General features: G+C 52.1%; 1 protein-coding gene across 1 annotated transcript in view; it reads right to left on the reverse strand.

Moving 5' to 3' along the window:
• The window catches only part of SAMM50 (SAMM50 sorting and assembly machinery component), a 32299-nt gene extending 15859 nt beyond the window's left edge, over positions 1-16440 (reverse strand). The window contains exons 1-10 of the mRNA XM_065887113.1: positions 16295-16440; positions 11565-11675; positions 10028-10129; positions 9112-9199; positions 5952-6058; positions 5340-5470; positions 5015-5102; positions 2513-2641; positions 1944-2015; positions 1065-1151 (exon numbers count right to left, since the gene is read on the reverse strand). Coding sequence (XP_065743185.1) covers positions 1065-1151; positions 1944-2015; positions 2513-2641; positions 5015-5102; positions 5340-5470; positions 5952-6058; positions 9112-9199; positions 10028-10129; positions 11565-11675; positions 16295-16315 — 936 coding nt within the window. The 5' untranslated portion in view covers positions 16316-16440. The remainder of the gene's footprint in view (positions 1-1064; positions 1152-1943; positions 2016-2512; positions 2642-5014; positions 5103-5339; positions 5471-5951; positions 6059-9111; positions 9200-10027; positions 10130-11564; positions 11676-16294) is intronic.
• Positions 16441-24946: the final 8506 nt, after the last annotated feature.

Consider the following 24946-nt stretch of genomic DNA (forward strand, 5'->3'; position numbering starts at 1 on the left):
ATCCAAGACGCCTCCCCTGGCCCTCGAAGATAAGGCAGCACCCCCTGGCGGCATTCTGTCCCTTAACTCTGCTGGATCGTTCTCCACATCACCTGTGAACCCCTGCCGAACTGTACATAAATCTATTTGCATGTAAGAACGGGAACTGTGCTTATTTACTGAGGTATTCTTAGTGCTCCGACAGTGCCTGGGAGCCAGTATATGTGGGAAGGAGGGAGGGGCGGGTGGGTGCATGGATGGGGGGAAAGGAGGCTGAGAAGGAGAAGCAGTCATAATGGAGTCAACAGTGGCTGACAGCGTGCCACGGAGGGAGCACAGAAGGGGACCGGAAAGAGCTCACCCAACTGAGCGAGAAGCCCCTGGCCGCCTCCAGAAGGGCAGTGGCAGGGGAAAGGGGGGAACCAAATCTGAAGTGCACTGAGTCCAGGACTGACCGGCAGCAGTGATAAATGATTCTAAAACAAAAGCATGTCCCACTTCATTAAAACTCACTCCTGGCCCCCAGGGTCTAAGGAGGCAGTGGGGGTGTGGAGAGCCGTCCCTCAGTCGCCCGGGCGCTGGGAAGACTGGAGAATAAGCATGGTGTCTCCCAGCCTGGGGCTCCACTGCCTCGGTCAGGATCCAGTCACTTACTCCTAAGGTCCTGAGGGATCAGGAGGAACTAAACCAAACTGGCTAACAGAGAAACTCCTGGAGGCACCCAGAGCCCTGACAACCTAGCAAAACAAGGTGAAGACGAAGAATTTCTCTGGAAGTAACATAAGGAGACGAAGAAAGCGGCAGCCCTGTCCTCCAGACACACGTGCTTGACAGCCCTGAGCGGATAAGTGGGGAAGGGGCTCGTTTACGTACAATGACTGACAGATGGGTTTTCAAGGGACTGCTCATCGCTTCTCCCCAAGGTAGCTTCAAGTCTGGCTAAACTGAAAAGATCAAGCGCTTGGCTTTCAAGCATCAGTGTTCTGACCTCTTTAGTGTTTTAGATATTCGGGAACTGAGATCTTCTAAGATTCCAAAAACAAGAGATAAAAACACAGGTGACAATGTTCTGGCGAGATACTCACTGAATCAAGTATGAGCTGCTTATTCAGCTGAAGCTCAAAGTCTTCTTTTATGAAGCTCACATCCCCTCCGGTGTAGCCTGCCAGCTCCTGTGGGCGAGGGTCCTCAGGTCAAAGGGAGCCAACAGACCTGTTACAGAGGGTTCTAAACAGCATCACTGCGGTTAAGTCTGCTGTTCTGTATGCTTAGAAAGGCAACACGCCACTTCTGTCTCCTAGAAGCTACGTCCTAGTTGTTCTGGACGGTACCAGGGGCCTGACAGAGGTACACAATCACCAAGCACACTGAGTAACCGCAGAGAATGGCATTCCTTACGTGTGAGAGTAAAACACTGGCGACATCAACACTTCATTACAGAGCTTGCTAAGGACGATACGGCTTGTTTGGCCTAATCAGTGTTTGCGGGGAAAACAAAATCAGCCTACCTTTTACAACATGGCACATTTCCTATGGAAGTCTGATTTCTAGCTGCTCCTCTGACACTGAGATCAGGCAAACAGAGCGTCGGAGCCCCGCTTCTCCCCAAGGTCACCTGTCAGGCCCTCCCGGCATGTGAGTTACAACCCCTGCCTTGGGTGTTCTTCAAGGGTCACCAGGGAAATCACTCCCATCAAATCACAACTTTCCTCCTGGCCTAGTAAGTGACACCATCAAAGAGACCGGAACCTTATCCTGACTCTGTGCTCTGTGAAGGCAAAGCCTGAGCTACAGGGAGCAAATCCAGGGCTAAGAACCCCGAGGGGGACGGACACCCTTGCAAGCCATTCTAGAAGGACTTTCACAGTGAGAGGAAACTGTATTAAAAACGTGACTACCCTTGATGATGCCCTATCCCTCCAGGGCCACGGAGTCTGCAGAGGTCACAGGGGAAGGAATACTACCTGGTTCACCTTCAGCAAAGCACCTCTCCTCGGTAAGATGGAAGCGTTCCGAGAGTCGAGGACCATCGCGTGCTGAAAGAGATGCGGATCGGGGGCGTCTGCACCTCACACAGGCCGCTGACAACACCACACACTCACTGGGCACTAACTGCATGCCAGGCGCTGTGCTAAGCATTCCCCAACTCTTGCGACACTTAATCTTTACGGAAACCCCACGTTACACGTGAGGGACCTGGGAGTGTCGGGGAAACAAGTCCCACCCACTGGGGGGGCCATCCCGACCCCACCGCCGGCTCGGTTCTCTCAGGGAGCTCGACACCCTGACCAGTCAACTCGGCCAGCTCCCGACTAAGATGCCACAGTCGGCTCTTACGCACGCCACTGCCCGTTACCTCTGATGTTACTTAGAAAAAATGACATGAGGTTGTGTCCAGAAATTCAAAGTGACCAGGAGGCACCATTTTAGCCACCCAAACTGTGACTCTTCTCAATCCCTCCCGATGGAGGCAAAGGCTATTCTCCCAACTTAAGGCACAGCTGCGTCAAAGTATCTACACATCTGCCCTTACCGAGAGAGATGACTTCAGCGAGTGCCCGCTCTCTTTTCGGACGGCAAAAGACACTGTCCTGGCAAGGCAGCCCAGCTCTCGCCACACGCCCTCCCACTTCACAGCGTGGCTGGTCTTCCAAATGGGAAACTGCAGGCAAACACGGGAAACCATCAGCCTTCCATGCTGTGTGGACAGGGGGCCGTCCCAAATCAGGTCCTGGGATGAGGCATCACTAAATGGACGGACTAAAAGCTAAGACACGATGTTTTTAATGATGGATGGGAGACAGGAAGAGACGAAGGGAAGCTGGGGAAGGAGGGAACAGAGCAGGCAGGCAGAAGGGAGGAGGGGAGAAAGCCATGGCCACGATCAAAGGGAAAAACTGCATGAGGGGCAGGGCTGTGCTTTGGGTGTGGAGACGGGGTGGCTCGTCTGAAAGCTGCAGACAGCTTTGTAACCGACTGCTTTCTTTTCCAGTCTAAGACCATCGGACACACACCCCGCCGGCTGTCTGTAGCCAGGAGAGGTGACCCAGATGACCCACATCAGCCCCTGGAGAAGAACTAAAAGACAAGGTTACACATGAGTGAAGAGCTTCCTCCCTGCGGCCAGAGAGGCCTGAGCCAAGTGAACGCTGGGGTCCGGGCAAGCGGGACCCGCCTCTTGGCCTGACCCTCTTCCCTTGAAGCCAAGCCAGCCTGTCTCAGACTTCCGTCTTAGAGAAACGCCCAGGTTGGTTTTGAACAGCGAACGGCGTGGTCTGGTGGCCTTGGAGCCAGGCCACGTCATGGTCCCCAGAGGGAGTCCCACGCTGGGCATTCTCGCGGCACTCAGGCCCAGGCAGCCCACGGGGCTTCCAGGGTGACAACGTGGGGCCACTACCTCAGCACGATTCCTCGTGAAGCTGCCACGAGGCACCGGGCCAGGTCCTGGGGAGGCAGACGGTGGGAGGGCAGGCCTGCCCAGCCGCCTTTTCTGCAATGAGGGTCCCAAGATTCAGCTACTTTCCCAATGCCTGTGGGAGGGGGAGAGCTGACGTAAAGCCTTCCTCCCTCCCTTATAAGGCGGCTCTTGACGGGAGAAACACTACTGCTCAGAGGAGACACATCTGTGTCTCTGGATTCCCAGCAGGAGGACGAGGCAGGGCCCAGATGATGCCACTGGGCTCGCGTAGCCCAGTGGGTCGGAATGGCCCACCCAGTCTCGGTCTACTTGGTGCAGACCCCGAGGACACACATGAGAAGGATGCGGTTCTCTCCTCCGCAGCCTCTGCTCTCAACGGCAGGGCTGCAGCTGCAGGAGCTCCAGCCCTTGCGTCCCTTTGCCTGCCCTCTCTCGCAGCCTATTCCAACACTCTGACGTCCTGCATCTCTATCCCATGTGGACAAACAAGGTGCTTCTACTCTCCTGAGGATCTGCTCTTTCAAAAAGGCTTAAAAGAAAGAGATAAAAGGGTCTCGGGAGAGAAAGGTGGGGAGAAACCTCCCACCCTGTCGGTAGCCTCCGCGTCCTGCGGGAGGGCAGGGCTGGAGAGAAGAGTGTCTGCCAGGGTGTCGGCTGCCGCGTCCCCAGCACTGGGCAGGAGGGTCTGAGGGCAACCCCCTGCACACGGAGTAGGGCGGCCACACCGAGGTGAGAATGGACGTGCGTCTCCATCCTGAGCTGTGCCCTCCTGGCTACCTCGGAGCACTCCGTTTTCATGACTTTGGGCTGCAAGGGTAAGAAGCACGAGTGGCTGATGCGTCTCGAGTGCCCACAGGGGGCCGAGCGCACAGCAGGAGGCAAGCCTGGGCAGGGACTGGGGACTCTCAGACCACAGTCACGGGGCGACGAGGGGCGTGCTGAGACAGTTTCCTGGGCCCCATTCCCGGTGATGCTCACTTAGCAGCTCACTCGGGACCGTGAATTTGCAGGCGAGCCTGAGGCTGCTGGTCTGAAGACTTGGGGAACTATTTTTATACGGGATTGTGTCTCAAGGTCTTTCCTCGTTAACTAAAGCCTAGAACAGGACGGGAGGAATAAGGATGAGCTAGAAAGGAAGGAAAAAAAGAGCAGCGTTCACCGTAAAGCCAAAAAATGGTCAAACGATAGTAACTCCACGCGCTGCATCCTGCTAGACGTCAGCTAACTGTAACCCAATGATGAAAGCTTCCAGAAACCTGAAGTAACTTTCACTGGCTGTCAGGTTTCGACCTTAGCAGGTACAGGAAGGACAAACAGATGGTGTCCCAGGAAGTCAGGAGCAGGGAAGAAATCTGACCAGGTCAAAGGAGCTGCCACCATGGAGATCAGCCACTCTCTGGCCCCGGCACGTGCACTTGGCTAGTGAAGAGGTGCCCGGCCGGCAGGGCAGAGAACAGAGGGCGACCCCAGCAGCAGTGCCTGAGGCTCCGAGCATCAGACCACAGTGGCTGTGCGCGCCCGGCCCCGCCCCCGCTTGCTGTCTTTGGGAATCAATCAATCAACAGACTCTTTGGTCCCACTCCAGTGTCCGAAGGGAAGGACTGAAAAGCTACTTACGTTGTACTCGGCTGATACTCCTCTGTCTGTCTCGCGCAGTGAGCTCCAAGGGAACTGGCCCGTAACTTTATATACGTTTACAGAGAAACTAGGAGACAATGGGACAGAGCTTTAAAAGCTGAAACAGTGATTATAACTTGTACACATTTAAATCAACAGATTTAAAAATATACTTCAGGGGTTCATCTTCATGGGGAAATCTATGGGCTTGTTGTAACACTGCAGAAGGGTCAGCTGATTCCGCAAAGTTTCTTTTCACAAACAAGCCACCTATTTTAACTTTTAAACAAGGCCACTGAACTCAATGATCTGTTTGGCTTCCTACTTTCTTTCGAAGTTTCCAGGCTGTGGTTTGAAGAAGGACAGGCCATACGAAGTTTCTTTTGTTCCATAGGAAAACTGAAAAGTCACCTTTTCTGCACGGCCTAGAAGATTAGGGAGTTTGAGGCCAAGTACCTAGGAGGAAAAGAAAATAGCAGGGGTTTAAATGGAAGGAATGATAACTGTTTAGAAAGACTGCGTGAGCTCAGGGACTCACTCAAAAACAGAACAAAAATGTAGATGCGGGTCTGCCTTTCATTTGTGACCGCTCTTCATCCTTCAAGCCTGCCTCCGCTGAGTGCACACACCTGGTGAATTCAAGAAGGCTAAACCTTCTGACTGTGAAGCCCAGAGAAGTCAACTCTACGGGTTTGGGGTTTAGTGGAATTTCAACAGGAAACTAGTAATATGAACATGTGATATGCCCACATCACTCCCAACAATCCACACTTATAACAAAGCAGGTTATCATCAACTCTAAGATTAATGAGGGCCACGGGACAGTTTACAATAAAGGTTGAGGGGCATGAAAGAGTTCCAAAACTACCATCAGTCGTGTTTTCAAAGCTCACAATTGAAAGTTCCACTGTTAGGAAGGGAAAAACCTGTATCTCACCATGCTGCCTTCGTTGTTCCCAACCATGGTGTTGTAACTGCCCGTTAACCTCCTTAATTCAGTTACTTCAAAGGTAACATCTAACCCGTTGGGAAGAGCACTGTCACCTAATAAGTGAAAAAGATGAAACAATTAAGACAGCTCCAGTACGCGGTTTTATGTTTGGTCCCACTGCTGTAAATGACAAGACACTTGGGTTTAAAGCCCAAGAACATGCACACACAAAATCCCGTTACACCTCGACGCCAAACGGAAGATATCAAAAATGGACTTTGCTGCAAGGAATCAGCAGCAGCAGCTTTACTTAAACACACGTTATTTACGTTATTTGCCAAACGTACTTGTTCCCCTACTAGTGAGGCCCTTGAGAATACCTGGGGCCTCAATTCAGCTGACATTACAACGTGGAATTCTTGTGACAAGAGGGGCCCTAGGAACCCTGGCGGAGACGCAACACGTCGACACAGATGGAGGAGGTGGATCTTTCTGTCCTCCCTCAAGCCGGGGGCGTGGTGCCTGAGCTCAGGGCAGCTACCCCTCAGCCACTGTGGGCCCCGGCGGGCAGGAGCCTGGGCGCCCCTCAGAAAGGTCGGGGCTGACCCTGCGGCCCTGGCTGGACACCAGCCGCATCTGGGAGCTGTCAAGACACAGACGCCCAGGCACTGGCTCCCAAACCCTCAGATTCGGCTGGTCTAGGGTGGAGCCCTGGCACCACTTCTCTTTTTAATTAGCAGACTTTACTGTTTAGAGCGGGTGTGGGTTTATAGAAAAACTGAGTATAAAGTTCTCACCCCCCCACACACATTTCCCCTCTCATTCAGTCTGCACTAGTGTGGTGCGTTTGTTACAACTGATGAACTAACAGTGACACGTTACTACGAACTAAAGCGTGACTCGCACTAAGCTTCATTCTCGGCGTTGTACGTTCTAGGTGTTTGACAAATGGATGGCGTCCATTCTTTTTTAAAAGCTCCCGGGTAATTCTAAAGGCAGCCAGGGCGGAGAACCACTGACAGAAGTGGACCAGCTGACCACATACACGTCACATTTACGACAGACAGGAGAGCGCTGAAACTAAATGCCACCAAGCAAGCCCTCCGGGGCAGCGGCAAGGGCCACTCTTGTCACGCATTTGTTCAACCAGGGGCAAGTTGCTTAAACCTCTCTGAGCCTGTTTCCTTAGCTGAAAAATGTTTTTTTCTAAAAGAATAACCATGACACTTCACCAGGTTTTTGTAAGGCCCCAACTGGGTCGTGTACAGAAACCCTCCCCACGGAGCCCAGCACAGACACTTCTGTTATTACTGCCGCGACTCCAAGGGGCAGAGACAGCCGGTGGTCTCCCAGCACCCCTTCTCGCTGCGTACCAGTCCAGCGGGTCTCATGCTTCAGCACTCATCAGTCACCTGCAGGGCCCGCCGTGCCAGACGGCTTCAGTGGGATGTGCCTTTCTGCCAGGTCCCCAGGAGAGCAGAGCTGCTGGTTGGGGGTGCACTTTGAGAACCATGGTTCTCATCGTAATTGAATCCTCGCGTGTTGGCTGGGTCTGTGGCCACACAGACTTGACTTCCCAGCCTGCCCTATAGCTCCATGTGGCCGTGGGATGAGAGGGGAGAACCGTGTACAACACCTGGGACAGGTGCTCGCTCATGGAGAGTGGTGTGCCCTTTCACCCTCCCTTCCTCCTTCCTGAGGCTGGAACGGTGCTCAGCCATCGCAGGGACCAGGGGACCCTAGAGACGGTGAAGTGACAAGCACGAGGAGAAAACCACACCAGCCCCAGGTCGTGACCTCAGGGAGCAGAGCTATGACAACACCAGCCCCAGATGGTGGTCTCCCACCTGTCATGGAAAGAGATCTCTTTTGCCTAAGCCACTGGTATTTGGTGTCTCTGTTAGTCACAGATGAATCCATATTCCAGATAATGGAAATCCCTTTCATTCATATAGTATTTTATATTTTTGCAAGCACTTTCATATACTGTTTCCTTTTTTATTTTTCTTTTTTTGGTACGCGGGCCTCTCACCGTGGTGGCCTCTCCCGTTGCGGAGCACAGGCTCCGGACGCGCAGGCTCAGCAGCCATGGCTCACGGGCCCAGCCGCTCCACAGCATGTGGGATCTTCCCGGACCGGGGCACGAACCCGTGTCCCCTGCATCGGCAGGTGGACTCTCAGCCACTGCGCCACCAGGGAAGCCCTACTGTTTCATTTTTATCTTCTCAAAACTATCTTCCACTCAATCCTGAAGAGTTCACTTGTTCCTTGATTCATTCCAAATATGTATTTTTCAAGAGACTGTCTACTCAACTCAGAATGAAGTCTGCAGCCACGTAGTAAGTCCTTTACGATGCAGTCCCCTGATCGTTTTCCTGCCTTGTCTTTCAGCACTCTCCTTCCCCACATCCGCATTCTGGCTCTACGGAGCCCTGTGGTCCATCCAACGACCCTTTCTCTCTCTGGCCACTGGGCCTATTAAACACTCTCTCTCTCCCTGGAACATTCCTCATCAGCCCTGCTCCCCAAATGAACTCACACACATCTTTTAGGTCTGAGCTATGTATCACCCCTTCCGGGAAATCTCTGATCCGTCTTTCCCTCCGCCCCACCAGGAGAGGCCAAGTTTCCTCCTCCAGCATCCCCCGCTTACAGCACAAACTGTCCTCACTTCTCTGTCTGTCCCCGACACTCTCCCACTTGACCAGAAGCTCCTTCAGGAGACTATGCCTTGTCTGCTACTGTCTCCCCCCATGGCAGGGACTCATTAACGAAAGAATAAACACTGACCAAGTGGACAGAATTGCCCAATATCACACAGCAAACGAGCAAATGAACAAAAACCCAAAGTGAAATCTGACTCCTACTGCCCTCCTCTTTAACACACATTTGGGTGGAGTCTGCTAAGAGCCCACCCGGACACCTGCTGGGGTGGGCTATTCAGAAAAGCCTGGCTCTCTCCTTCTCGGAAGGAGATCCTTCTCGGAGCCCTGGTACCATCCAGGGGCTCAGACAACAGCATCTTCAAAGTCACCCGTCCTCCCTCGGCCTGACGTAAAGATCCAGTTACTTCCTTGAGGCCACCGGTGCTCTCTGCCTGGACACAAGGTGTCTGTGATCCTGGAGGACGGAGGGAATCAAAGAGAAACCGCACCATAATATGCACCTTGACATGTATCGATCAAGACATCCACCTGTCTAAATATTCCCAGACGAAGCAATTTCTCACGGGCTTCGTGAGATTTCCTCATTACCTGTAAGAGAAAAAATAATAATAATAAAAACAGAGACTGTATTCCTCTAAGATGCAGGAATGTAAATGGTGGCTGCAGCATTTAGGCCGGTGGCTTAGCATGTGGTGTGAAGTACCGATCCCTGAGAAGAGCGCCCCACGAAGACCAGACAAGTGAGCCGTTACTTGAGTAAAAAGATTACTTAGTAAAAAGTTACTTTAAGCTTAAAAAAATATATACAGTTTTTTAAAGTGGGAATGGCCGAACACTGCTGAAAGGTCAAGTAAAACGGGGACTGGAAGAAGGCAGCTGGACGTGGCCTTAGGAGGCTGCTGGCGACTCTGCCCAGGCTGGGAGATGTGGTGCCAAGGGCAGAAGGACAGAAGGAAGCCATGGAGGAGAAGACGACAGTGCAACCCAGGAAAGACCCCAATGGATAAACAGAGTAAAGGCCCGAGGAGACGGCGAGGGTGGGTAACTACCAAGAGCCCACGCCCCCGGTCGCTGAGGGCCCTCAAGGGGAAGCACACTGAGTGCTAACGGGGTGCGGGAAGGGTCAACACCTACTGCCACCAGCTCTACGGCAGCGCTGGGACGGCTGTGAGGAACACAGAGAGGGGCCAGCCGTGGACGGGCGGACAGACACCTCTTCTCCGGGATAAGGGCGAAGGCAAATGCACGTCAGTATGTGGGAGGCTTCTGGGAACTGAGGGGGCTCAGCCCCCTTAAGCGTAGGCGGCAAGGTCATCCGTGGAGGCTGGGGTGGGGTACTCAGTGTGTGAGCACACAGAGCTTCATGGGATCTTCAGAAGGGAATGGACAAGAAGGCCAAGCAGAGGGAATACTTGCCTCGATAAGGTTTTTAGCCTTAAAAACATCTCCAATTTCACACATGATGATGTCATCTTTAGTCCTTCCAAGCCCATCAAAATGAACGTGCTGGACAACCACCTAGACGTGACAAGGGGACGCAGATTATTGAGTACCAGACAGGGCAAGAGATCAGGCATTGAGGCTAAAGACAAATGTCTGAAATTAGTTTCAAAGATTTTTTTTTTTTTTAATTTAATGATCCACGCTTCTTAATTCCTCACCTTTTCAAAAAACTGGTCACTTGAACTGACTAGGTCTTTACTTCCTGTGAATATCAACAAGGTCTCTGCAGCCAGGTGACCAAGGACCAGGTCAGTCTTAACCCCAGGCAGGGTGCAGAGGTCCCCTATACATCCTTCCCCAAATGTTCCCCAAGCACTGGCCTCTGGATGACGCTGACTGTGACCTGGTGTAGTAACGGCATGTATTTTACCAGAGATCTTGTGTGGATTTCAATATAGCCTGATAAATGCTGGCTCAGAGCCTCTCACCTGTCTATAAATGCTCACTTCATTCATTCATTCAATAAAAATGCACTGATTACCTATGAACCAAGTATCATTCTGAACACTGAGAATACAGCAGTGAGCAAAACATAAAAATTCCTGCCTCTATGGAGATTATATTCTAAAGGGGAGAGAAATAGGCAACATACACAGTACAGTAGATGGTAGTGAGCAACAGAGACAAATCAAGTAGGGATAATGGGCAGTGGTAGGGAACCGTATGACTTCCAGGTCATCAGAATACTATACTAAGATCTTAAGCAAAGAATTAATGGGGGCTTCCCTGGTGGCGCAGTGCTTGAGAATCTGCCTGCTAATGCAGGGGACACGGGTTCGAGCCCTGGTCTGGGAGGATCCCACATGCCGCGGAGCAACTAGGCCCGTGAGCCACAACTACTGAGCCTGCGCATCTGGAGCCTGTGCTCCGCAACAAGAGAGGCCGCGATAGTGAGAGGCCCGTGCACCGCGATGAAGAGTGGCCCCCGCTTGCCACAACTAGAGAAAGCCCTCGCACAGAAACGAAGACCCAACACAGCAAAAATAAATTAATTAATTAATAAACTCCTACCCCCAACATCTAAAAAAAAAAGAATTAATGAAAAATGTGCTTACATTTCTCCCACTGTATTTAATTTCAAAGGCAACAAAGTTTAGAAAAACTTTTATTCAAGACCCAAGGTCTGTTTTCTGGGAGCAGGGAACAAAGAATAAACTTAAGCATAATTTGAGTTTCTCTTTGAAATACTTTTGGGTTTTTTTTTTTTGTAACATAAATTCAAAAATCTGCTTGTTTACACTTGCCACGTAAATAATCACCAAGGAAAAACTATTCCGCTAAAACCAGAAACTATTTCCGCAAGTGTCCAGTCTTTCTGAAATGTAGTTGGCTGCAAACTCTCCTTTGATAAAGGTGTCGACACAGGTTAATCCCTTTATGTTTCCCCAGCAGCTTGTGGAAGCAAGTGTTTCTAGTAACAACTCTGTCCAGCCCTCAACGGGATACTCACATCCTTGTTCTCAAGAATCTCCTGTTTAGCTTCAGGTTCAACTTCAACAAATTCAGCTTCTTCTCCTAATGCTCCAAAATCAGGTCCACTGGCTGGAAGAGGCTCCAAACTCTGAAAGGGAGGGAGGAACCACAGATAAATGAACTTATATTAAAAAACAAAAGCTTGGGGGCTTTCCTGGTGGCGCAGTGGTTGAGAGTCCGCCTGCCGATGCAGGGGATGCGGGTTTGTGCCCCGGTCCGGGAGGATCCCACATGCCGCGGAGCGGCTGGGCCCGTGAGCCATGGCCGCTGAGCCTGCGCGTCCGGAGCCTGTGCTCCGCAACGGGAGAGGCCACAACAGTGAGATGCCCGTGTACCGCAAAAAAAAAAAAAAGCTTGGGACTTCCCTGGTGGCACAGTGGTTAAGAACCTCCCTGCCAATGCAGGGAACACGAGTTCGAGCCCTGGTCCGGGAAGATCCCATATGCCGCAGAGCAACTAAGCCCGTGCGCCACACTACTGAGCCTGTGCTCTAGAGCCCACATGCCACAACTACTGAAGCCCACGTGCCACAACTACTGAAGCCTGTGCTCTAGAGCCCGTGCTCCGCAACAAGAGAAGCCACCGCAATGAGAAGCCTGCACATCACGTCGCAACAAAGAGTAGCCCCCGCTCGCCTCAACTAGAGAAAGCCCGCGCGTAGCAATGCAGACCCAACACAGCCAAAAAAACCCAAAAAAACAACAAAAAAGCTTTTAGTTTTGTCTTTAGACGGTGCCCCAGAAAACTCAGGACCGCGGTGCCCTCTGGGGCTGAAGGCAGCAGGCTGGGGGGCACACGGGCAGCATAAGTGGCTGTCGACGCACAGGTGTTAGGTTGGCGCTGACCCCTCGCTGTCCAGAGTATTGTTAATTCATAAAGCAAAGACGAAAATTCATCAGCGAAAGGGTCAGGCACAAACCTACAGTGGCTATGCCATGAACCGAGGACTATACCGCACCTAGTTCTGTACACCTGAGGCCCATTTGAAGACCAAAAAAAAAAAATTTTTTTTTTGCTTTCCCGTTATAGAAAGTATCCTAATTTTTTAAGTCAAAACTGGATACGTTCTAGGATAATTATATTAACCAGCCAAATTAGTAAAAAATATGTTTCTGGACTCATAATTCGTTTTGGTTCAGAAAGTCTCACACACTAAGGGGAACTGCATATGCTCATAAAACGGGCCAGCCAGAAAGCAGTCCCTTCCTTCAGTCTGAACTGACACTGTCTCAAAAGCATTCTAGCATCTTCTGAAAAAGGATTCTACAATAATAATTATGGAGACATGACAGTATAATAGTATGTATAATAATAAACACATAACATTGTGTATTTATTACATATATACGGGGATTCCCAGACACTCGTGGAAATGGATTCAGAAGGTCTAGTGTGGCACCAGGTGATGGGAGAAACAGGCAACTCTGGGGAAAACTATGGGAACCATATCCGGCTGCTTCCTCACTCCACCAGTTCTCTACAGATAAGCACTTCTGAAGCACACAGGAGCGTCTGACATCTGCAGAATGTGGAGCAGTGGGGACTCCGGGCCCCTCTCACCTTCTCCCTGGAATGTTCACGGCCTCTTGTCAGCACATCCTCCATCATGCCACTGGTCCTCTGGAAAGGTAATGGCCTGACAGCGCCATGTCCTCTCTCCCATCCTTGCCCTAAAAGACTCCGACAGTCCTCAAAGGTGCCCTCAGGGGCACATGCAATGAGATTCCTTAGCAGGGCACATGAGGACCTCCGCCATGCGGCCCCCACCTGCTACTCCAGATTCAATCCCCACCACCCCCGACCCTCACCTTTGTGTCTGTGCACACCTGGTTCTCTCCACCCAGGTTAACTACCTGCCTCCCCCGAAAGAGCTGAAAGAACCACCTTCAGTGCCATCTCCTCTGTGAGCCATCCCTGGCTTCTTCAGGGAGAATCAGGCCCTCCTTCACAAGACACCTCTTGGAGGAAATTTATGACCCTTACAGGTACTGCTTTTTCTTATTTTTATCTGCCCTGCTATATCAGAAATACTCAAATATTTATGGAATGAATGATTTTTTTTCTTTTGTTCTCACATTTCATAAACATCTGAGTGCCTACTGTCCCCTAAAGAGCAGGGAATGCAGCCGTGAATAAGACAGAACCAGTCCTTCCCTCAGTGACAGAAGTGGATTATTTACATAAGTAAAAAGGGAAGATAATGCTGGGCAAAGAAACAGAATTTATTTCACATAATTATCCTTTCGTTTTTGTTGTGTACATTTTTTTTTTTTTTTTTTTTTTTTGCGGTACGCGGGCCTCTCACTGTTGTGGCCTCTCCCGTTGCGGAGCGCAGGCTCAGCGGCCATGGCTCACGGGTCCAGCCGCTCTGGGGCATGTGGGATCTTCCCGGACAGGGGCACGAACCCGTGTCCCCTGCATCGGCAGGCGGACTCTCAACCACTGCGCCACCAGGGGAGCCCGACAGTAACTTTTTAATGCAACATTTCATGAATATGCTTTCTGTATTTAAGTTTATGTAGTGCAAAACAGTATATCATAGATGCGCATATTGTCTATGCAGAGCATATACTATGGTTAGGAATATACGCACATATTCATTCTTCTGAATCTGAATGCTTGACAAATAGACTTTGGGCATAAAGTCTATGCTAAAAAATTTCCATTACGGTTCCTAAAACCTCAAAAGCATGAAACACACCTCACCAAAGACATGCTAGACCCATTGGTATTCTTAAATCTGAAATTTAGCCTTTAATTCAAAAGGTGATGTCTTTACAGTTTCACCACTGCACCAAAGCCTGATGTCCTAAATGAACTGTTTCACTACTAGAGATTTATTCATTCTCCAAATATGCACCCACTATGTGACAAGCGCTTACAAGGTCCTCACGCTCACAGAATTTACATTCCAGTGTCCAGGTAAGCATTTAGTGAAATGAATTAAAATAAATATTTGGATCTAGCCTCTAACCTTTAAGCAGATCGGTCTACTAGTGAGTCGACAAATTTTATCGAACGCCACGTGCCAGGCACTAGGCAAGGCAGTGCTAGCTGGAGAAATAGGACATGAAATAAATCTAATGAGTTATGAGCCGCATCCTTTAAGTGCTATAGACTAGAATCAGATAGAAAATACAAGAAAAAGTAATAGGTATCAAGGGTAAATACTGTTTCAGAAAACTTTTGTTTCACATATGCATGAAGGTACCAGATAGCAAATATGGGATGTTTTCTTACTGTGAGTCCTGACCAAAATTCAAACAACGCTGGCTAGTGAAATGTAAAGGCCAAATTAAAGAACTGAAATTATTTCTTGTCAATACGTTCATCAAAGGAGCAGCAGTTCTAGTGTCAAAGGAGCTTAATAAAAGCAGAGACTTTTCTTCCTGTACTCCTAACACCTACAACAGTGCCAGGCACAGAGCTGACCATCGGTAGATATTAGTTGAATAAACGAATGAATGCTTACTCTGCGAAGATGCTACAAGGGATGCAAGGCAAGTAAAATGCAGCTCCTACCGTCATCTAGAAACTTAGACTTTAAAAGGATAAGTCAAAAATGCAGAGCTAAGACAGGGCACCAGAGCAGAAATGTCAAGGAGGTTGGCAACACATCCAAAATGAGGAGAGATAAAGAGGTTTTTATATAGGAAGTGACTTGAACTGAGTTCTAAAAGATGGGACTATTTTGCCAGCTGAAGATGGGAGTGGGGGGTGAGTGATGAGAGAGGAAGCTCCGCCCAACAGCACGGTCCAAAGAGTGTGTCGAAAGAGGAACGGTGTTTCATTTGCAGGAAGAATCTGGAAATGAAAGGTAAGTCCATTCCCGCACACCAGGCTGAGAAGTCTGTGCTAAACTCTTTTGGGAAACTCCTGAAAACTTCTCAGCAGGGCAACTCAAACAATCCACGTTGTAGAAGAGAAGTTGTGTTGAGGGCTGGGACTCAGGAGGTCGGAGTTTTAGAACATTCTGAGGCTCTAACGGTGTGACCTCGGACAAGTGTGACCTCGGTGTCACTCTCTGCGTCTCAGTTAAGATTACGATAAAGAGCAGTTGGGCAGCTTGGGTGCCGCGCTAAGCACCCACGCAAGTGCTTTACGTGTATTGTCTTTCAATTCTCCTAACAGCCCGGTGAGTGAGTACTATCACTGCCTCCACTTTAAAAGGAGTATACTAAAGCTCAGCGAGGTTCCGTCTTTGCACGGTAACCAAGAGACACGAGGACTCCTAGCTGGGTCTGGGTTGGAAGACACTACTTCGTGCTCTAAGAGTCTAGCAAGACCCCAGGAGCGGCTGGGCGGGAGAGTTCGGAAAAGGTGACAGGTGAGGAACTAAGACGCCCGAAACCGCTAAGGATAGAAAGAACTTATTCCTCCGCTGTAGGACATCACGGAAAGCCCGAGAGTCCTTTCCGGGCCACTGCCTCGCTAAGTGACCTTGGGCAAGTCACGCCCCTCCTCTGAGTATCCGTTTTCTGCTCGAAAGCCTGCGGTACCTGCTGGAGGCATCTCTGCGGCCTCCTCCACCCGGCCCGCGGCGGCCCAGCGCTGGGGCGCTACAGGCGGAGATCCCCGGCCCCGTTCCGCACCGGCCTCGGAGCCCTGCAGTCCCCTCACCAGGGCAACCGCGGCCGCAGCCGCGAGGGCGTCCCCCGCGGCGCCCAGCCAGAGGTCACGCAGCCCGCGGGTTTCTGGGCCTCTTACCCTGGCGTGCACTGTCCCCATGGCTCCCCTTCTGGCCGCCGCCTCCCAGAGCTGCCCTGGCCCGACGAAGGCTCGGCAGGTGAGGCAGAGAGCGAGTCCCCAGTGGCGGAGCTACCGGTTGGTGCAACACCCACAAGCCCCCGGACGCGGCTGACTGGGGGCGGCCATCATGTCCCGCCTTCGCCCCGCCTCCTGGCTCACGGTTCCTCCGCTCATTGGTCCTTAAGAATCTATGACCCGGATGTTCACGCCTACGCCGGGAAGCTCTGCGACTTGGAGACCGCCCGAGCGGCGAGCGTTCTGTGGCGCCCGGGAAGCTGCTGGGGCGTGGTGGGGGCTTTGCGTGAGGGTCCCGCTGGGAGTGCCGGAGCTGCCCTGGGGGAGACCAGACCAGCTGGTGGGCGCGCCGGGACTTCACTCACACGTCTCCCTTAACCCTCCTGGCACCTCGGCCCAATGGTGCAGCGCTTGTCCCCACGCTCTGGCCGAGGCTCGGCACACGCGGCTGCAACAGTGGCCTCACCCGGCGTCTGGAGCCGCACAAATCCGGATCGGCGCCCTGCGCCTCTCCTGCTGGCCGCGCGGAGCTTTCAAGTCACTGAACCCCCACAGGGTTCATTCTCCTCATTGGCAAAATGAAGTGTGACGGTCTTATCTGCTTCGCAGGGATGGATTACAAGGCTCGCATGAGAGTGTTATTAACGCCTGGCGCAGGGCAGGGCACTTAGTGAGCAGCGAATAAATGACCATTATTCTTTCAACTGCAGTAAATGTCAGTGCGTGTCATCGGGGGTTCGCATGGGGGCCACTCACATCGGAGAACAGGACAGCCCTGGGGCTTCATTTGGGTGGTGGAAACAGCTTTCCCCCGCTCAGAAGACAGTATATAATAAGTAATAGTCACGTGGCGATAAATGCAATGAGAGAAACAAGTAAGAGACAAAATGAGAGAAGGATTTTCAGTATCACGTGCACCAATGTTTCCACCCCTTCCCGGAGACCCTGACACACTTTTCTGTTTGATTAGCAGCACCGGAAGTCCTCCAGCATCCCTGGGGTAAATATTAAGTCCACATTCCCCTTCTTGCCTCCCAGGCCCTTCTCCTATCCACACTGCATCCCTTGCCAGGTGACCTATCCATCTGTCTTCGCAGCTGGGCTGTCAGTCCCCAGAGGTGGGGACCAGTCTGTCTGGTTCCCTCCACGAGCCCAGAGGCTAGCAGATTGCTTGGCGTGATGCAGGGACCTGGTGAATATTTGCTGAATTACTGCTCCCCTGCCGCAGGCTAGGGCAAACCGACACACCCTGCTTATTGAAATTGCACATTCCTGGGCCTCAGCCCTGACCTACTGAACCAACTTCTGGAAAGCAGAACCTGGAGATCTGAATATTTTTAAAACATGCCAGGTAATTCTTTTGACAGCTAGGTTTAAGAACCCCTCATTTTTAAAAACTCTTTAGGGCTTCCCTGGTGGCGCAGTGGTTGAGAGTCCGCCTGCCGATGCAGGGAACACGGGTTCGTGCCCCGGTCCGGGAAGATCCCACATGCCGCGGAGCGGCTGGACCCGTGAGCCATGGCCGCTGAGCCTGCGCGTCCGGAGCCTGTGCTCCGCAACGGGAGAAGCCACAACAGTGTGAGGCCCGCGTACCGCAAAAAAAAAAAAAAAACCTCTATGTCCATGTCTGACTTCATTACTAGTTTCTAACGTCTTTGAAGACATGGGGCCGCGAACCTGCTTATAAGGAACTTGGCCAGAAATGGGTGGAAGAGGAGCTCAGCAGGAGGGGAGGCAGGGGCGGCAGCAGGGCATCCCCTGGGAGATGGGGGACAAGGATGCAGGGCCGTGATACAGGCAGGCAGGACGGCCTTGCACGAGAAGGGGAAAGGTGTGCAGGGCCAGGCCTGCGGCGAGAGACGTCTGGGCCTGGGCGTGTGTTCAGGAGGCTGCAAGCTGATGAAAGAACCGGGCTATAAGTTAGCTGTTGACCCCAGGCAAGTCACACCCGTTTTGAGGGTCACTTTTCTCTACTATAAAATAATGAGATTGCTAAGGACCCTGCCAGTTGTACAAAAGATTTTTTTTTTTTAATTGGCTTGCATTTCACACAAGGAAGTAATAGGTCCTGGGCTTTTGCAGGCTTTTAAGCCATTTTGGATCACCACTTGCCAAGGAATCACAACCAGATTAGCTCCCGTTTAGTGTTATGACGCTGGCTTTATGGACAGACCCGCTAGCTGGGGTTCAGCCGTGATTCTACCACTGCTAAGCTGTGTGGCTGTAAGCAGGGCCGTTACCTCTCTGAGTCAGTTTCCTCTTTTGTAAAGTGAGGGTAGTAATGGCATCCACCTCACAGGATCACTTTGAGGATTCAGTGAGTTAACAGATGTAAAGCTGTGCCTAGCCCAGGGAGAGTGCCCCCCCCCCCCACAAGGATTAGCTGTCCCTATACCCACGTGCCAGGCCAGGTGCCAAGTGCTTTCCGTAAATGGTCTTATCTAACCATCACAGTAAGGTAGGCTTTTGTAGAAGATGAAACTTAGGGCCAGAGAGACTACGTGACTTACCCTAAATCCAGGTGGGACCCAAACAAAAGAGAGTGTGACATGGTCCCACCTCTGAAAGATGCCCACGTGTCCCAGGGTCTTGAGGGGGTGGGGGGCGTGGGGGTGAGTAGATGGTGGCTCAGAAGCCTCCTGACCCTGGATTCCCCTCTTCTGGCAATTTTTAAAGGGAGCGTGGTGGGTGGGGCATACATAAGAGGCTGCAGCCACCAGGTGTCTGAGTGGGAGAAGCTCAAAACACTGCCCAGTTGTTACCCAGTAAGACTCCGAGTGGCCAGGGCTCAGTGCCCACAGGCCCGGCCAACCTGCCTCTGGCCACCAAAGTGGGGCTTCACGGGTCTCACTGACCCCCAGCTCAAACTCAAAAGGCTGTTTTAGGTGTGAAAACTTGGGCAGAGATCTCCAAAGATAATCTAGGAGACCAAACAAATTTTAAGCACAAGTCACAGAGGCTGGACACTTATTCAAAAATTCATGCTCCTGGTTCCCTGAAGCTCAGTTTTCTCATCTGTAAAATGGGGATAGTAGTTCTTAAAGCATAATGGTATAGTGAGGATTTAATGAACTAAAGCATGGGGCCTGGCACACTGTAAACACTGAATAAAGTAGACTTTTCTTCCTGCATTTCCTTGTTATTCTCTTAAATAAGCCTTCTCTCAAGGAGAAGCCATGACTTTGACCTGCATATTACAAGAGCCCTGAGCCAAACATAGCATTTGAGAGCCCTATTGTGTACAAGGGCCAGGGTGGCAGAGGACACGTTAGGAGCACAATGACACAGCTCCACCCCCTCTGACGGTCACAACGTACATTCACTTTTTTTTTGGCCTCGCTGCACAGCATGCAGGATCTTAGTTCCAACAACCAGGAACCACCCCCCGTGCTGTGCCCCCTGCAGTGGAAGCTCGGAGTCCTAACCACTGGACTGCCAGGGAATTCCTGGTACATTAACATTTTAGAGGCTCTCAGCAATCCTGCGTTTCGCTTTCTTTACCTCGGTATTTCCTGGGTTATTTATTCTGTCTTAAAGACTTTTTGGGTTTTGAGGTTTTCTGTGGCTGTCAGTGGCACTGTTCACCAGAATCTCTGCTGTTCCTCTTTTGGGCAAAAGGTAGACTTACTTGCATTTCCCCCATCTATGTGACTTGCTTTGGTCCACTAGCTATAGGCAGAAGGGAGAGGTGTCACTCTGGATGGAGACCTTTAAGCACCGTGTTCCTCCCCCACCGTTCACTCCGACCCTCGAGGGCCTGGGACAGGCTCAGCCTGGGTCAGCCAAGTCCGATGGGCGTGTAGTCCGAGGAGTGAAACTTTTGGGAGTCTGGGAGTCTTTGTTAAACACAGCATAACCCTGTCTATCCTAACTGATAAAATCCCTAGCGCCATCTGCAAGGATACAACCTTCCAGAAGATTTGGCTTATGAAGTGCTGATCTGGTCCCGTCACTCAGAGGAATGAAGACGAGTGACTACACTGGTCCCCTGGATAAAGTCAAACCCCAAATCTCAGAGACCACGAGGAAGGGATGCTGGGTCTTCACAGATCGCCACAGAGGTCACCCCTACTCTTAGTTTGGGGCATCCTGTGGTATGGACTCCCTGGGGCTGCAGCCTGGGTCTCCTTATTCCTTTCCCAGAGGGCGGGCACCCTGAGTGAGGGGCTCGCCTCCATCCCCCATGTTCCCAGCGCCTGTTGCCTGAGGAGTGAAGGTGAGCCGGTGAGAGGAAAGGGCACGGGCACTGGCATGAGGCAGAGGCCCGGGGTGAGCAGGCAGGTGCCGGAGGACCAGGCTCCGAGCTGCCGGGGGGCACCGAGGGAGGGATGCCCAGGAGGAAGGCAGCTTCTCCGTGTGGGGAGGTGGGGGTGACTTGTCCGGGTTTGAGGCGGGGTGCAGGCCACGGGAGCCCACCAGGAAGTCGTTGCAGCAGCCCAGGGCAGGGGCAGGCTGGAGGAGAGGGTGGGGGGACTCAGTGCGTCCCCAGTTCCTGGCTCAGGTGACTCGGCTGTTGATAGAACCAGGGCAGCTGATGAGGGAGCTGAAGGGCTCTGCACTGGAGGAAGGATGTTGGGGAGCCGATGGGGGGGTAGGTAGGGGGGGTAGGTGGGCCCTCACCTGAGCCAGAGACCGGAGGGGGGAGGGGGTTCCTCGGAGTGAGCGAGGCCTCCCCAGGCGTGGTTGTGTGCACGCCCCAGCCCTGGGGAAGAGCCCGGTAGCCGGGATGGCATCGGGGAGTCTGCAGTCCCAGAGGAAGGAGAGGGATCTGGGAAGGAGGGTCTGGCCCTCCGTGTCCAGGACAGAGCATGTGGAGGCCACCTGGCCCGGCAGGGCCGTCTGGGGCAGCGGGACCATAAACCTTGGGGGTGGGGAGGTCGCAGGGGAGTTTAAAGGAGCCTGGCTGTGAGGCAAGGACAGCAGGGCTGTGGCTCCTCGCAAAAGATGCAGAGATGAGGGAAAGCACTTTCACCATCACGTTTATTATAAATGATTTTCCGATGAAAGGAATACTTGGAAATTTAATATACAATGCAATTACAGATAATGGCATATTGCTAACCACCGTCGGTGTCCTGGCATACATCCTTTCAGTCTCTGTTCTACACATACACGCCCACACACGTCTTCATTTTCAACAGGACTGGGCTCACGCTTTGCACCAAGTTCTGCTGTTTACCAGATAGACTGTTGCTCCCTGGCATTAAACAGACCGCACTGACGATTCCCCAGGGCGTAAATGGACCATAAATAGAGGGAGGCTTTTATTTAACAAGGTGAGAGGAACGTGAGCGTGTTTTGCACGCTGATGAGAAACCAGCCGTGCTGGAGAGGTGAGGGCCTTGGTCGGGGGACTGGTGAGGATGTGGGGTGAGTGACTCCTGGGAGCACAAAGACGAGGAGATGGGGTAGCACTTAAGGCACAGGTGGGAGGGTAGCCTTCACTGTTTCTAAGAAAGTAATACACTTCCTTGTCTCACTGTCCATTTTTTAAAAATTATAAAACATATGCTCATCATAGAAGGTTGAATTATTACAAAAAGTAGCAAGAAAATAAGCCCCATGTAATCCTATCTTAACATATTTCTTGCCTATAATGATCACAGAACTGGTGTATAGAATACTGTCTACACGGAAATATCCTGGCTACCATAAAACACTGCTGAAGTGCGGTTGTATCTGAGTAGACCTATACTGTGGTTCTGACGGAAAAGGCCACTGGGAACCCTGACAGTCGGGCTCGGGGAAGGTATGAGGGTGTGTCACCAGGAGTCCAGGTGGGTGTCAGGCAGGCGACACCTCCCTCACTCCAGGCCAGCTCAGCATAGGGGACAGTGCTTTGTTCTGGGGCCCAGGTGGCCGGGGAAGCCCACCACTCACAGCCTTGCCTCACTCAGGGAGGGAGCGCTACCAGCACGGGAGCCCCTGCAAACTCGAGGAGCTCAGCATGGCACCGCGTGACGACGCCGTATTTTCACGAGCAGCCGCTGCCTTCTCGGTGCTCATGACCATAGCAAGGCTCGCGCAGGCTTTGCCCCCAGAACCACACTCTCCTCTAAAGTGTACGTCCTCGCAGTGGAGTGCTGGGTTTGACCTTGCTGGTTCTGCAACTCCAGGACACATACACAGTGTGGGTGAGCGTTGCAACTTTTTGGGCCAACATTTACGATTTTGAGCTTACCATTGTTTCTTTTCTTTTTGTCATGCTCAAATGCATAAATAAGAAAAACAGACACACACATTTCACCTTGGCTCACATTGCACTGTGCTTGCCAACAAATTACCACCCCGGAGAGAAGGTGGGTACCTGCCTCTCGCTCATCTCCGTTAGGGCTCTGCAAGTGGAGAGGACAGGCGAGGACCTGGGGGTGCCAGGGTGAACGTCTTGTGCACTGGAGTTTTTTTCTTTTTTTTTCTGGCCACGCCACACAGCACGCAGGATCTTAGTTCCCCGACCAGGGATCGAACCTGCGCCCCCTGCGGTGGAAGCACGGAGTCTTAACCACTGGACCGCCAGGGAAGTCCCTGAACTGGATTTTTTTTTTTAAGGCTTCTTCTATTAATATCTCACTGATTCCCATAATATATAATTCAACAGGAAATACGAAGATTCCCTTATAATTAATATAAAACTTTCAAATATTTGGAGTAGGTCAAAAAGATGTACCAGAATGTAAATAAGTTACCATCTTTTAATGCCCCCCTAACCAAGGGTGTCCTTGGAGGATGGCACCCCCCCTCGCCCCAAAGTAACTGCTTCCTGTACGGAAAGATGGGACCCTACTCCTTTCTTCCTTCCAACCCCCAAGACTGCACAAAGGGCAGCCCAGCCCCCAGCCACAGGGTTCCCTCTACCCACCCCACACCCCCTCCAAACACCAGTCATTCTAGGACTTTCCACCAGGACAGCTGAGTGGGCGGCGAGTCCACTTGCGGGTGGTCGGCCTCCTCCACGTGGCCACTACCGTCACTTCCCAGAGCAAACCGGATCCCTCCGCTCCCTGCTTCAAACACTTCCGTGTCTGCTAATAGCAAAAACAACCGTGGGCTCCTCTCCCGAGTGCCCACCACGTGGCCGGGACTGTGCTAGGGGCTCCCCGAAGCCTCGCAGAAACCTAATGAGGAGAGGAGGGTCACCCCCATGGTACAGGTGAGGAAGCCGAGGCCCACGATCTTCAGGATGAGATCCCGCCCTGGTAACTGACACCAGGCCCTTCTTCCTCCGAATTAGTTTTCAGAATTCAGAAAGCAGCAGCAGCATCCGGGCCACGTTAACGACGCAGATTGCCGGGTTCCATGTGGAGAGACCGTGATTCAGACGGGAATCTGCATTAACAGGTACCTCATCCCACCCTCCGCCCCCCCAACACACACACACTCTGAGGGGCCCTGCCTCTTTCCGTACTCCACCCCCTCCCTGTGCTCCCAGCACCCAGAGCTACTTCCTTTAGGCAAACCAATGCTACCTGACCCTCGCTGACCTGCACCTGTCCCTCTGCCCTGCCCCAGCTCCATCGGCCGGCTCTCTCCCCCTCTGCCGTCAGTTGGGCCCAGCGGACGCGCTTCCCCGCCCCCTCCCTGGGCTTCACCACATCCCATGCAGCCAAGTCTTGGTTATTAGCTTTCAGCAGGTGCTCTGAGACCTCTGATTGGCTCAGCCGCCTCCCGTAAGACAGGACCTCCTGCACCAGAGGGTAAGCTCCTTGCCACCTCTCCGGGGCCCGACGACGTTTCTAGAATGGCACATGAGGCCTGAGCAGATGAGAGGGTGCCTGTCGGACTCACAGCCCCACAGCCAAATCATCTACGTGGAAGCGGGGAGTGTCGCGTCCGCGCGCGCGGGTTGGAAGAAGAATTTCCGGACACGAAGTATCTTAGAAAGGAGTGAGTTTACTGAGAACGAAGCGCAGAGTTAGTGAGGGGCGCTGCAGATACAGCGGGCCCACTTCCTGACAGAGCACGGAGAGCCGACCCCCTCTGTGGGCTAGTGGCCAACTCTTATAGCCTCAAGACAAAGAAAATTCCTGCTGGCAGGATGGCATCAGGCGATTGGTCAGGGTGCTTCGAGGTTGCTACGTGGTGAATACTTCACCTACTGTGGAGTCGTGGGGCTGCGCGGTTTAGGTTAGGAGAGCCCATGGCAACAGCTGCTATGCGGGCGTGGTTAATTCCAGAGTTTTTGCCCCTTGTCCTTGATGTAGGGCTCCACATTCCCCCCTCTTTTTATATATGGGCCAAATCTTTGGCCCCTTAACACCCTGCTCATGACTGACTATCTGCCTATCCTTATCTCGGGCGATAGGAACCCAGGTCACTGGGGAATGGGGCGATGACCGTTCCTAGCTTCTTCCTGCTGGACAGGGGCGTCGTGGCGCCCTGGGTCCCAATGCCCGCTCTCTGTCAGGGTGTGTTTATGGAGGGAGATGAGGGCCCGTGGAATGATAAGGCAGCTTGTTCCGACGTAGTCCATGTGCCAACTGGCTGGTACCCTTGTTGCACCATCTGGAATTGAATCTTTTGAACCTGTCAGGAAATGAACTTAGATAATGCGTTAATAATGCAGGGGCCAAACAACGAAACAAGGGCTATCAGGAT

The sequence above is a fragment of the Phocoena phocoena genome, chromosome 11 (genome assembly GCF_963924675.1).
Source record: "Phocoena phocoena chromosome 11, mPhoPho1.1, whole genome shotgun sequence".
Classification (NCBI taxonomy): Eukaryota; Metazoa; Chordata; class Mammalia; order Artiodactyla; family Phocoenidae; genus Phocoena; species Phocoena phocoena.